Consider the following 14,020-nt stretch of genomic DNA (forward strand, 5'->3'; position numbering starts at 1 on the left):
ACACTTTAAAAAATCAATTTTTAACTGTTCCATGTCGGGCTTTTTTGCTGATTGTAGTTTTTTTGTTTTCAATTTTTTTTCTGAACAGAATATACTTTTTTTGGTAACAGTACCTCCAGTTTCCTTTAGAGAACCATTATGGCACAGAGACTAGAAACCTGCAGAGCTGACGAATCCAGTGGCCCACCTGCGCCCTTCGTAAGGATGATTAGCTAGAAGTTGCTAACACCAGGCCCTATCTTGGGCTTGAAGAAACGAAGGCGAATTTGCCTGCTGCAAAAAATAACCATAAACTTGGTAGCTTAAAACACAGAATTTATTTCTCACATCTCTGAGGGTAAGTCTGAAATCACGGTGTCAGCAGGCCGCACTGCCTCTGAAGGCCCGTGGGGAGAATCCTTCCTCGCCTCTTCCAGCTGCTGGCGGCTGCGGACTTCTCTGGCTTGTGGCAACGGAACTCCAGTCTCTGCCTCCATCTTCACATGACCTTCTTCCTGGTGCGCTTCTGCGTCTCAAATCTTCCTGTTCTTTCTCTTCTAAGGATACCAATCATTGGATGTAAGGTCCACCCTAAATCAAGGATGATCTCATCTTGAGAGCTATGATTTAATTACATCTGCAAAGACCTGTATTCCAAATAAGGTCACGTTCTGAGGTCCCAGGTGGACATGCCTTTTGAAGGCGGCTCCTCCAGACCCTGAGAGACAGACAGAATCCCGATGACATAATTTGGACATCCAGAGCCACTTGTACCTAAAGGCAGGGCTACCTTCTGTACTATTCATTACATGAGTGAATAAATTATCTTTTTTTTAAAGCCAGTTTGAGAGAGGTTTCTATCACTTGCTTCCAAGAGTCCTGATAAGTATAGGATTTTTTAAAATGTAAACTTAAATATATTTATTTTTAATTACATTCAGTATTATTTTATATTAGTTTCAGACATACAGCAGTTATGGTTAGACAATTATATAATTTACAAAGTGACCCCCCTGATAATTCAAGTACCAATCTGGCACCACATATCGTTATTACAGTATTGACTGCATTCCCCATGGTGTACTTTACATTCCCATGACTATTCTGTAACTACCAAATTGTCCTTCTTAATTCCTTCATCTTATTTGTATACAACCCCCTTCCCACCTGATAACCATCAGTTCATTTTTGGCATCTATGAGCCTGTTTCTGTTTTGTTTATCATGTTCTTTAGATTCCACATATAAATCATGTGGTATTTGTGTTTCTCTGTCTGACTTATTTCATTTAATACTCTCTAGGCCCACCCATGCTGTCACAAATGGTAAAATGTCAATCTTTTTTATGGCCAAGTAATATTCCATTGTACATGTATACCACAGGTTTTCTTATCCACTCATCTGTTGATCAGCAGTTGAGATGCTTCCATATCTTGGCTATTGTAAACAATGTTGCAATGAACATAAGGATGCATATATCTTTTTTCAAAAAAAAATATTTTATTGATTTTTTACAGAGAGGAAGGGAGAGGGATAGAGAGCTAGAAACATCGATGAGAGAGAAACATCAACCAGCTGCCTCCTGCACATCCCCTACTGGGGATGTGCCGCAACCGAGGTACATGCCTTTGACCGGAATTGAACCTGTGACCCTTCAGCTCACAGGCGTTGGCTCTATCCACTGAGCCAAACCGGTTAGGGCAGGATGCATATATCTTTTCAAATTAGTGTTTGGGGTTTCTTCAGATATATACCCAGGAAAGGTATCACCGGTTCAGGAACTTTCTGAGGTCATAAGAAATGAGTGTGTCTGTCTATAAAACTTGTCTGAGTGGGCCTATTATTCAGGGGTCTACAATGACAGCCATCATTTATTGCTGAATTTTGTGCTAATTGCCTCAGTATGTAATCTTCATAGCACCCTGTAAGGTATTATTGCCCCCATTTTAAGACAAATTGTGGCTGAGATAGGTTCAGAAATTTCCTCAAGTATATACAGCTAGTGGCAGGACCAAGAATTGATTCCAGGCTGCTGTCTCGAGTTTATGCTCTTAACTAATATAACTCCCTTATATTAGTCAGAGCTGTTACTTGCAAACAAAATAATACATACGGCCAGTTTAAGCAGGCCCAGAAGCTATATGACCAGGGGTCTGTCCACCTACACTGCAATGCTGCTACCCCCAATGCTGCTTTAAGCAGCAGCGGTGTCACCACTCCACCCACATCCTGGGTTTCTAACCTGCTAGGGAAGTGCCACCTCTGCTGCAGCTGAAGATCTGACCACCCCACCAGCCACCCACCAGATATCTCTTCCCTTTTCTTCCCTTGGGGTCCCAATCCTATGTGGGTGCATTTGATTGGCAAGGCCCAGGCCGGGTACCTGTGCTCCAGTAGCAAGGGAGACTGGGAAATGAGTTTGCCTTCTATCCTTTGAATCAAAAGGTTCAGTGTCCTCAGCCTGACATGACAGTAATCTGACTTTTTTTATTCTAGAAATCTTAATACACCATGTTTAAATCAAACCAAGTTTCGTTCTCATATTTGGAGTGCATTAGAATTACCTGGGGAATTTTACAGGAAAAAGTGCCTGGGTCCAACCTCAAACCTAAGAGAGAATCAAAATCTGATAATAAGGCTAGGCCATCTATATATTTAGTAAGCTTGTAGGGGAGTCTGCTGAACACCAAAGTTTAAAAAACAATGACTTAGAGGTTTTGTTGACTAAATTGGTCCACATCTCTAAACCTAGGTATTACTCAGTTTGGTAAATGCTGAACTAAAGATGCAGTCCTTCTGGTTGTTGCTATGTACTCACTGTAAGGGATAGGTGACTTTTAAAAAAGCTCTTTATGATTAGCTGGTAAAAGGAAATCTCTGAATCCATCTTTTCATGTTATTTTCTTAGAAGCATCACAGAATGATGAGTCAACTAAAATCTTATAAATTGACTGGTGAGGTCTAATCTTGTCTTTACTGATGAATGATTTGACTGGCAAACATTTTTAACTCTAAAAACCTGTTTTCAAATGACAATTTTATTAACCAGTATATAAGGCTGTTGGGGTGGGGTGGGCAGAAAAGACCAATTTAAAAGACGACAAAATATCCAGTTCAAGTGAAGAATGGCCACAATTTTTAGATTTTCTGGCTGGTAACAAATTAATCATACCTGTTATAAAAAAGTAGCAACCTTAGGTTAATAAATTACTTTCTTAAGTGTGTAGTGTGAATGAGGTATAGTATTATGTATTCTTAGCGGAGTTCAGCAAAATGTGTTGCCTTCAGCTGTTATCTCAAAAGATAAAAACCATCAAAAGTTATATACAGGATTCCAAAATGGCAGTGGAAGCTACACTGACACTCTCCCAGTACCAAACTGGAAATACAACTAAAATACAGAAAAACCACCCTGAAAAATCTTTCGTCACTTCTTCATAGTTCAGTTTCTAACTCTGACCCTATATAACAAAAAATTAGGACTTAAGAAAAGGGTTAATGCCTATATCCTCCCCCCCCCGTTCCCCAATTATAGAAAAACACATGAAAGAATTTAGGAAGTACAGAGAGAAAAAAGCTCATAGTCAACCAATCCAGTAAAACCCAACCGTTAGGTAACCCTATGACATGTACAACAATGAAACCTTGGTTATAACCCAGTGCAGCCCCTCGTGCCATGGTGCTTTTCAGAGCATTTGTCTGTCTTGTGTTGTCTTTCTAAATAAATAGTTATGCACTTATATTGGGAGAAGGAAAACCTGGCAAGTAAGTTGGGGTGAAATACTTCTTTTCACAGTAGCCCACAGTGGCCTGAACAGAATGATCTTTACAGGATATTGTCTTTACCAGTATTGCCTGTTGGAGATAAGCTAATAATAAACAAAACAAGAATAAAAGACCACAACTTCTAAGATACAGATGAAACTTTATTTATACATAAAAATTACACCTCAGGAATTCTCCTTTTCTAAAAAATCTTTTAATTGTAAAGTTCAAAATGAAAAAATTGAAAGAAGCAGTGTACAGCTTTTTAATTTTGTACACACTCCAGTCACAATTGATTTTTTAAGCTGCAAAAAAATATACCTCTTCTATACAGGAGAAGCATGACCTTTTGTAACTGCAGACTAAAATCACATGGTGGCATCAAAAGTCAAAGTGAAATAAATTAATATTCTGAAATAGAAGACTAGGCTTTGATGCTACATAGGTATGACCTCTAACCACTTCCCTCCATGTTAATCCTTTCTCTTAGGTATATAACTCAACAGAGAATTTTTTCACTAACATTATCATAAAATAAGTGAAAAGAGAAGTGATAAGGGCTTTTGTAAAATTATCTCCCATGATCATACATATCTGAGTAATAACATTAACATTATCCACCCTATATAAGAAACAAATAATTTATATAATAATCATTTATCTATTCTGGAGCATGTAAGCCTCAATATCATGTTAATTTCAACCTCACTTCTCAAAAAATATTAATTCAAAGAATCATTAAATGTTCAGGTGATTAAATGTCAAGTGGCTCCTACATCCAAACAAGATTAAAAACGCTTAGTAAGACATGGCCATTATTTTTTTGAGAGCAGGGCTTAATTTATTACATTTTACCCAATATAAAAAGGATTTAATTTATCTGATAAAACAGTCTTATTATGGATTTAACCACCATTTCTCATCTTTTGCCCCCTCCACCAATTCCCCCAATTGCAAAAGCCACCATTTATTTACCAGTAAGATGGTTACTCTTTGAAACATCTACATTTATTTCAGATGACAATTTAGAAAAGTGGACAAAATCATATAATTTCAGGTACAATGAACTTAAATGTCACCTTCAACTGTAAAGAATGTCAAGTAGCTGCTTCACTTTTTAACTTAGTGTTGTTCTTTATCTTCTTCATTGTTAAGTTTCAAAAGAGGTCACACAGTTCTCTAAGACTTGGCCAAGCAGTGTAGGACATTAAAAAGTTCTTATTAGAAAATGTCAACAGTTTCAATTTTCTACCAGATGGGCAGGAGACTCGATTTAATAATGCCATTTACAGCCTGAAGAGCAGATGAAATGACTACCTTTCCATTCTGTACAAACAGTTACTCTGCTCTTCTAATGTCAGTGTTGCTATACTGGGTTTAGTCTCTCCATGAGGCAAACGACCTCTGGCCTGACATTTTATTAAAACTGGACGCAGGGTGGCATGAAGGGGCATTGGATCCGAAGCAGCAGTGAGGTGGTAAGTCATAGAAAGAAGAAGCTTTCCCCCTTTTGTGAAGGTCATGGACACTCCAAGGGTGAGGGAAGAAATAAATAGTAAAAATGTAATACAGAAATATCTCTATCCCCATCAGGATGAGAGCAAAGCAAAAATAAGTACCCAAAGATGACATTTTTACTTTAAAAATGCCAGATTTCCCCAAAATATAAGTTAGGAATTTATAGAAGGATGAGGAAATAGATAACATTTCTTCCTCTCATTGAGAAAAAAAAATTATAACAAAATTAAATGAAAGCAATGGATGCTCTTGCACAAGCTTTGTATTTAGACAATACCACCCACTAAAATGACATCTTTAGTCAAAAAGTAGCTTTGTTCAATCTGTTTAGACAGGAAGCCTTTTCATAAATTTGCTTAGGAGAATAATTCATTTTTCAATAGCAACCCTCTTGAGTAAGCTACAGTTTACACAGAAAATATCATTGTACTACTATGATTAAAATAGTAATGTGTAGCCTTTTTTGAATGGTTTACATACTTTTTCAATAAAGCCTAAATGAACTAGGAATCAGAAGCTTTTTCCATTAAAACCTTGTGCTTTATCAAAAAAAGAACACAGAACTAGCAGAACAGTTAGGACTAATCTATAAGAAAATATAACTTACAGAATTATTTAGAATTTTCTATTTAACACTTAAAGAGGCAGTACTTAAAGCATTACAAATTTATAATGCTTCATTAGGGTGGTTATGATTACAGAGTTTCATTTTTTAAAAAAGGCTATTTGTGATTGATATAAAAGATCTGTCCCCAATAAATTAGATAAAAATCTGTTAATTATAAATGGATAAAGTGAGATCATCTCAAAGCAGAGTTTGTAGACTTAGAAAGCTTTGGTTGAGATCAAAGAGCTGAGTTTTAGACTTCACACTGCTCATGGTTAATGGCATGTCTTTTTAATTTTATTTTATTAATTTTAGAAAGAGAGAGAAAAGAGGGAAGGAAGAAAGGAGGGGAGGGAGGAGGGGGAGAGAGGGAGAGGAGAGAGAGAGAGGAGAGGAGAGGAGAGGAGAGGAGAGGAGAGGAGAGGAGAGGAGAGGAGAGGAGAGGAGACTTGTGAGCCATCATAAAAATTAGGGCATGGCGGGGGAATCCCCAGAATAATTAATTGAAGAAAAACCCACACTTTCTCAGAAGCCAAAGACACATAAAATTCTATTCTACATAAGAAACACCAATTTTATGTTTCCTCTAGACCCTAAAGGATGCACAGAACAAGGTGAGTTTGTATGGTTTTTAAAGTAATTTCTAATCTTAAGAAACTTAAAATGAAAGAATAAAGGTGGACAGACAATAAAAAGGTATTCTTCAACTTTTCTTCATTGTACAGGGAAATCCCCCTGAAGTAAGAATAAGAAAATTCAGTAAGTTGGAAAATATTTCTAACTTTATTTTCCCTTAAAGCACATTTTAATATCAATGTAGGTTTCATACAATTAAAAAAACTATAAAGATTTTTAAGAAGCAATATTAGTTTTTATGTAATTTTTAATCACCTTTATGAACCCTTGTCAGTTTGGACTATAAATGAATGATGTAATGGTTTCGAACCTTACTTTGAGGTCCTTTAAAAGCAATGACCATTTTTCTAATTGTGATCTTATTTGACATCAAAAGATTACTAGCACCCAGCCAGTGTGGCTCAGTGGTTGAGCATAGACCTATGAACCAGAAGTCAGTTTGATTCCTGGTCAGGGCACATGCCTGGGTTGCGAGCTCAATCCCCAGTAGGGGGCGTGCAGGAGGAAATCAATGATTCTCTCTCATCATTGATGTTTCTATCTCTCCCTCTCTCTCCCTCCTTGAAATCAATAAAGACATGTATTAAAAAAAAATACTAATAAACCTCCTTTCTTCATGCTTTACACCCTCCTTTCCATTTTTCATAAACTAAACTTTTATTACAGAATTTTAAGTAGCAATGCCCTGTTAGTTATTATGAGAACAAGGCTACTTTTCCATGAACATTTATAAGCCCACAAAGGCTGAATTTTTAAAAAAAACAGTTTACTTATAAAAAAAGATTTGCAGATTTACAATCTATTTTACTATAAAAGGAAATAGATTTGTACACATAATCATTTATAAACAAAATTTATTTTTAGCCCTGGCCAGTTTGATTCAGTGGATAGATCGAGGGCCTGCAGACTGAAGGGTCCCAGGTTCGATTCCGGTCAAGGGTATGTACCTTGGTTGCAGGCTCAGTCCCCAGCCCTGGTTGGAGTGCATATGGGAGGCAACTGATTGATGTGTCTCTCTCCCATCAATAATCCTCTCTTTCTGTCTCCCCCGCTCCTTTCCATTCTCTCTAAAAATCAACAGAAAAATATCCTTGGGTGAAGATTAAAAAAATTTTTTTTCTTTAAATTTATTTTTAAGAAGTTCAAATTTATTGATATAAAAATATACCTCACTGAAATATACTTACTTATAAAAACATACTGCCTTTGCCATGTGAAAATCTGGTGTTTAGTTCTCTAGATTTTCTTATTAGGGCTTTTTTCTGAGCTTCATCAAACCGATGCACCTTGAGATCCTTATCACGGTCAAATGGTATTCTTTCTTGGGGCTTATTTTTATCTTCAGCAGCCTTAGTTTTTAGTTTTTTTTGATGAATGTCCATAAGAGATTCTGATCTTTTCGATTCCTGGGGAAAGTCAGAAGAGTAGAAATAAAAATCTTAGTTTGTATAGATTATTGACAGAATATGATAGTGAAACAAGACATTTAAGTAGTAATGGTGAACATTAAGAGGGCTATTTACAAACCCCAACAGGTTTTTCCAAATCCAAGACAGCATCTATGAAGAAAATATGTATCAGAGGCCAATTCAATTAAACCAAAATGAAGACATCTACTAACTACATGCCATACACACAAAGAGCAAGACAGAAAGGAAACGAATGTTTAAATAATAAAAGAGAAAAGCATTGTGTGATGTATCAAAGTTGGAGTCCACATAAGTACAAGGGTGAGAAAGAAAGAGCAATTCTATTCTCACGTGGCAGCCTGGTTAAAGCTTATGGATGTGCTGGTCCGTGAAGCCTACATGAGTGCCTAGGAAGGGAAGGGCACTGCCAGGCTGAAGCAAAAACAGGGGCGAACCAGAACAGTAAGTGCAGAGGTGACACAATCCAAGGCCTATTCCCTACACAAGAGAATTTTTGTTCCTTTCAGTTTTGTTCTTTCTCTTACCTCCCTCATTTTCTTCCTTCTTAGTTGGGGCAGGTGTTCACATTTTAAGATATATATATATATATCTTAATATACATATAGTAAGATGAGGTCTGAACAAAGGCAATTGGTTTCATAAGTTAGAGATTAATTTTAAACCTTTCAGTAGTGATTAAAGTAAAAGACAGAATGGCCTGGATGGAAGAAGCAGGGAGTGGAATGCAGGAATAGATACAAGTAATACAGATTAGAAGCTTTCAAAGTGGGATACATGTGTCTCTGGGGGCTACACAGAGTGGATTCCATGGGTATGAAGGCATGGATAATTTTAAGGTTATCCAACCATGACTCTCAACTTCTTCATGCAGGCTTACTTAAAATTAATTTGCCCAATAATGCATCTTGTAAGAATGTCTCCCCTTTTGTCATAGCCTCTTCCCACTTAACAAAAGTAGGCCTTTCAGAATCTTACTACAGAATATTGTGTAAGAAAGCACGTCTTTAGGGCATCAAACAAAAAAATCTGAAATACTAGTATGAGTGAAACTTCCTCTAATCAAGGAAGGGCTTTGTGTCCTTTCTGTCTTAAACATATTTCTCTCAGGAGTGTAATGTCCTTTTGAAATGGGTGTTTTGGCTCTTATTGGAATGTTCTGGGCTCAGATATACTGAAGAGTGGGGCCAGGAAAGAAAGGGCAATTTTTGCCTAACATACCTCATCTCTTCCAGGCCCTGCACTGTCAAAGAATGTACTTGAGAGCAAAGATTCACATGAAGACAGCCCAGTGGAAGCAAAATAACAAGGCACTGGTAGGAAATGTTAAAGGTGGCAGAATCTTATTTCATGCAGAAGACAAACTCATGGAACCTACCTATCTACTTTAGAATTCGGAAGTGTTACAGAAATGATCATAAACACATCTATTTGAGTGAAAAAATGAAGTCAGACTTTCTGGCAGAAAGTAAGTCTGACTTGGCTGATGTGACAACCAGACTGACTTTGTCAATTAGGTTATGTGGTAGTTATTTCCTATAAATAAAAGACCCCGATTTGGAGCTATAAGTCTTTAGCAGAATATACAAAAGATGCTGTATTAATAAATATTTAAGTTAGCACTATTTCCATTCTTCCAATCCTTCTAATTTCATAAATAAATCTTGGTCAAGTCTTTAGAAACAAATAGATTTGTAATTCAAGTACTTTCCAGTCCTCCCTCCCTTCCTCTCTCTCTCCCTTCCATTTCAGAGAGGAAGGGAAAGGGAGAGAGCTAGAAACATCAATGATGAGAGAGAATCATTGATCGGCTGCCTCCTACATGCCCCACACTGGGGATCGAGCCCGCAACCTGGGCATGTGCCCTGACCTGGAATTGAACCATGACCTCCTGGTTCATAGGTCAATGCTGAACCACAGAGTTCTTTATTTTTAATAAAATAGGTAAAAAAATTCAAATGATGCTTAAAAAAAAAAAAAAAGGGTTATCAATATGTATAGCATGGAGAAACAGCTAATAACTTAAGTTCCGAATTCAGAAAATCTGGGTTGCAATGATGGTCCTGCTCTTTTCAACACTGGTGACCTTAGGCAAGTAATTTAAGCCCTCAATGTCTCAGCTGTAAAATGGCAGTTATCCTATACAATAAAAGGCTAATATGCAAATCGACCAAACGGTGGAAGGACCAGTTGCTATGATGTGCACTGACCACCAGGGGGCAGACGCTCAACGCAGAAGCTGCCCCCTGGTGGTCAGTGGGCCCCTGCCACTCAGCCAGAAGCCAGGCTCATGGCACAGCGGCGGTGGTGGGAGCCTCTCCCGCCTCCACTGCAGGTGGGCAGTAAGGAGCGATGGGTCCCAGACTGCGAGAGGGATCCCGGACTGCAACATAGCACAGGCCAGGCTGAGGGACGCCCCTATCCCCTGACCCCCCAGTGCATGAATGTCATGCACCAGGCCTCTAGTAATAGTAATAATTTAAAAATATTCAGATGAGAAAGGAGTTAAATGATCTAAAGAATACAAAGGATTTAGTACAGTGTTGGGCACATAAGAATCTCCCAATAAATATTAAGTGCTAGATTTACTGAGAATTTACTATATTGTAATCCTCATGATATCTCTGTAAATTAAATGTTATTATTCCCATTATACAGATTTGGAAAGAGAGAATGAGAAAATAAACTAATAGAATCAATGTGAAAAAAAAAATTGAAGTTGGCCTGGCTGGTGTGGCATAATGGTTGAGCATTGACCTATGAATCAGGAGGTCACAGTTCCATTCCAGGTCAGGGCATGTGCCCAGGTTGTGGGCTTCTTCCCCAGTGTGGGGTGTGCAGGAGGCAGCGATCAATGATTCTCTCTCATCATTGATATCTCTATCTCTCTCTCCCTCTTCCTTCTTCTCTGAAGTATACTTTAAAAAATAATAAATAAATAACCCCCCCAAAAACAAATGAACAGCTCTGGTTGACGTGGCTTAGTTAATTGAGCTTTGTCCTGTGCATTATAGGACAGTGGGTTCGATTCCTGGTCAGGGTACATACCCAGGCTGCAGGAATTGATTCCTGGATGGGACATGTAGGAGGCAACCAATCGATGTTTCTCTCTCACTTTGATGGTTCTCTGACTTCAATGTTTTTCTCTCTTTCTCTCTCTCTCTTCCTTCATCTCTCTCCTTAATAAACAAAACAAAACAAAATAAAAAAGACAAATGAAAAACACATTTGATGCTGAAACCTGTGTTTTTCTAGTAGTAAGTAACTTTCATCTAAAGACCAGAAACTAACTGGGAAAAAAGTCTTTCATTAAGAGATTAAATTTACATTTTACTTTTTTACACTTAATAATTATTCATCAAAATTTGCAATATGTTCACATTGTTTTGATCAACTGAAATTATAACTTACCCCAGAAGTAAAAAAGTGCAAACATTTAAAGACAGATACAGGAAATTAAAAAAAAAACTTTCAATTTCAATTTATGTAGATATATTTTTGTTGCAGTAAAATAGGACTTATCAGATATAATTATAAAGCTTAATTAGGATAAAATTCTATGGCAGGAGAAAAATAAAATTATGAATTCAAGGAGAAAAAAGAATGAAATAAAATTTCCAACTGTTAAGGAAGTACTTGTTTGTATATATATATATATATATATATATATATATTAATAGATAATGATAAGAAGGAGACATATGTACTACTATTTGTAATACTTCAAACAATAAAAAAATAATGATAAATAATGAATTGCAATGGTATGTAGATTCTACTTTAAACATTTAATAGAGCAATATAATAGGCTATAAATTCATGCTTGGTAACTACTGAAACTTAGTTAATGAAAAATTTTAGATGTCAAGTAAAAAGTTTCTTTTGGGGGATACCAAGCAGAAACACTTGAAGACCACTGGTCTCCACTCCTGATTAATTGAACAGAAATAGATTCCTGTCCTGGCTGATGTAGCTCAGTTAGTTGAGGGTCCTCCCGTGCACTGAAAGGTTACTGGTTCGATTCGCAGCCAGGGCACATGTCCAGGTTGCAGACTCCATCCCCAGTGAGGGGGGTGGGGGGCATGTAGGAGGCAGCTGATTTATGTTCCACTCTCACATTTATATCTCTTTCTCTTTAAAAAAATCAATAAATATATATATTTTAAAAAATAAATAGATTCCTGAGCCCCACCATAGTAATCTAGTGAATGATAATTGTCAACTGTAGGTCACAGCAACTGTGCTTTTAAAAACCACCCAGGTTCTTATTTAGGATAACCATCAGATGTGCAACCCACTGTGTAGATCATTCTTTCTGGCAGAGAATGACAACACAAAAGAGAAGTGGAGCAGGGTTAATTCTAGGATGGGGAACTACAATGTAATATAAATAGAATTGTATGTAAATGCAAAGAAATACTATAAAAATTTGAACTTTCAACACGATTTCTCCACATTTTCCTCTTTCTCCATTAATGAGAAAATAATAATTCATTAATTATACAACAACTAGAGGCCTGGTGCACAAAATTCGTGTGTCCCTCAGCCCAGCCTGCACCCTCTCCAATCTGGGACCCCTCGGGGGATGTCCAACTGTGGGATTGGGCCTAAACCAGCAGTTGGACATCCCTCTCACAATCCGGGACTGCTGGCTCCCAAACCGCTTGCCTGCCTGCCTGCCTGCCTGATTGCCCCTAACCGCTTCTGCCTGCCTGCCTGCCTGACTGCCCCTAACTGCTTCTGCCTGCCTGCCTGCCTGATTGCCCCTAACCGCTTCTGCCTGCCAGCCTGATTACCCCCTAACCACTCCCCTGCCAGCCTGATCGACGCCTAACTGCTCCCCTGCCGGCCCGATTGACCCCAACTGCCCTCCCCTGCTGGCCTGGTCACCCCTAACTGCCTTCCCCTGCGGGCCTGGTCGCCCCCAACTGCCCTCCCTCCCCTGCAGGCCCGATTGACCCCAACTGCCCTCCCCTGCCAGCCTGGTTGCCCCTAACTGCCCTCCCCTGCTGGCCTGATTGCCCACAACTGCCCTCCCCTACCAGCCATCTTGTGCAAGGACATGACGGTCAATTTGCATATTACCTCTTTATTATATAGGACGACGGAGGTGTTGAGATAGGCTATCAAGAGTTGGAAGGGGAAGGCCTGAGATATTTTTTAAACAGCTGGAGAAAATAGAGAACAAAGTTTGGAGGAGATGAGAGAAAAATGAAGTTGTAGAGGCCCTACTTTACCTAGAGCCCCTACTGAGAAACAGGATGAGCAAACTGTACAAAAGGTAACAAAAGGCCAACAAAAATGGGGAAATAAAGATGGCAGGTTTTAATTTACTGATTCACTATGCAGACATCCCCCAACATATGATGTTTCAATTTACAATTTTTCAACTTTACAGTGGTGCTAAAGTGATAAGCATAATTTTATGTGAGCTATTCAACACTTTATTATAAAACAAGCTTTGTGTTAGATGATTTTGCCCAATTATAAGCTAATATAAGTGTTCTGAGCATGTTTAAGGTAGGCTGTGATGTTTGGTAGGTTATGTGTATTACATGCATTTTTGACTTAATGATATTTTCAACTTACGATGGGTTTATTGTGATGTAACCCCATCGAAAGTCAAGGAGCATCTGCTTTAGTAAATTTAGTAAATTAAATATCAATAAGGACAGGGAATACATCAAACCACTGGACTATTATAACCAATTCAAACAATTCAAGGTCTCAAATTTGTCATATCAATTGTTTCGGGTGTACTGTCTGGGTTAGCATCATTTGCACATTGTGACACACATTGACCAAACTACTGCTAGAATCCTAAAAAAAAATAAAAACACCTAAAAGAGTCAATTCACTAAAAATCACACTGAAAGCCAGTTCATGTAGAGACTAATTTCTAATTTGCTGATTTACCTGATTTAACCGTTTAACAAAAATGTGCGTTTTATAAAGCTTTATAAAAGCCAGGGCAATTTATGTTAAATGGGACAATGTTATAGTAGCTTTTGAAAATTCATGCTAAGATTCTAGTTTGTTTTTTATTTTGTCTGTTTAATGGTAATATTTTAAATAGTGCTTGATTTATC

At 37.8% G+C, this 14,020-nt stretch overlaps 1 protein-coding gene across 4 annotated transcripts in view; it reads right to left on the reverse strand.

Annotated features, from left to right (window-relative positions):
- Positions 1-328: 328 nt before the first annotated feature.
- Positions 329-14,020, reverse strand: part of GPALPP1 (GPALPP motifs containing 1) — a 33,698-nt gene continuing 20,006 nt past the window's right edge. For 2 of the 4 annotated variants that reach the window (XM_054719814.1, XM_054719811.1), the window contains exons 8-9: positions 7,692-7,910; positions 6,629-7,571 (exon numbers count right to left, since the gene is read on the reverse strand). In XM_054719814.1, the coding sequence (XP_054575789.1) occupies positions 7,692-7,910 (219 nt within the window). In that variant the 3' untranslated portion in view covers positions 6,629-7,571. Of the gene's footprint in view, positions 698-6,416; positions 6,604-6,628; positions 7,572-7,691; positions 7,911-14,020 lie in introns of those variants that run through there. The other 2 variants (XM_054719813.1, XM_054719812.1) reach the window with 2 other exon arrangements.

Source organism: Eptesicus fuscus, chromosome 8, assembly GCF_027574615.1.
Source record: "Eptesicus fuscus isolate TK198812 chromosome 8, DD_ASM_mEF_20220401, whole genome shotgun sequence".
Classification (NCBI taxonomy): domain Eukaryota; kingdom Metazoa; phylum Chordata; class Mammalia; order Chiroptera; family Vespertilionidae; genus Eptesicus; species Eptesicus fuscus.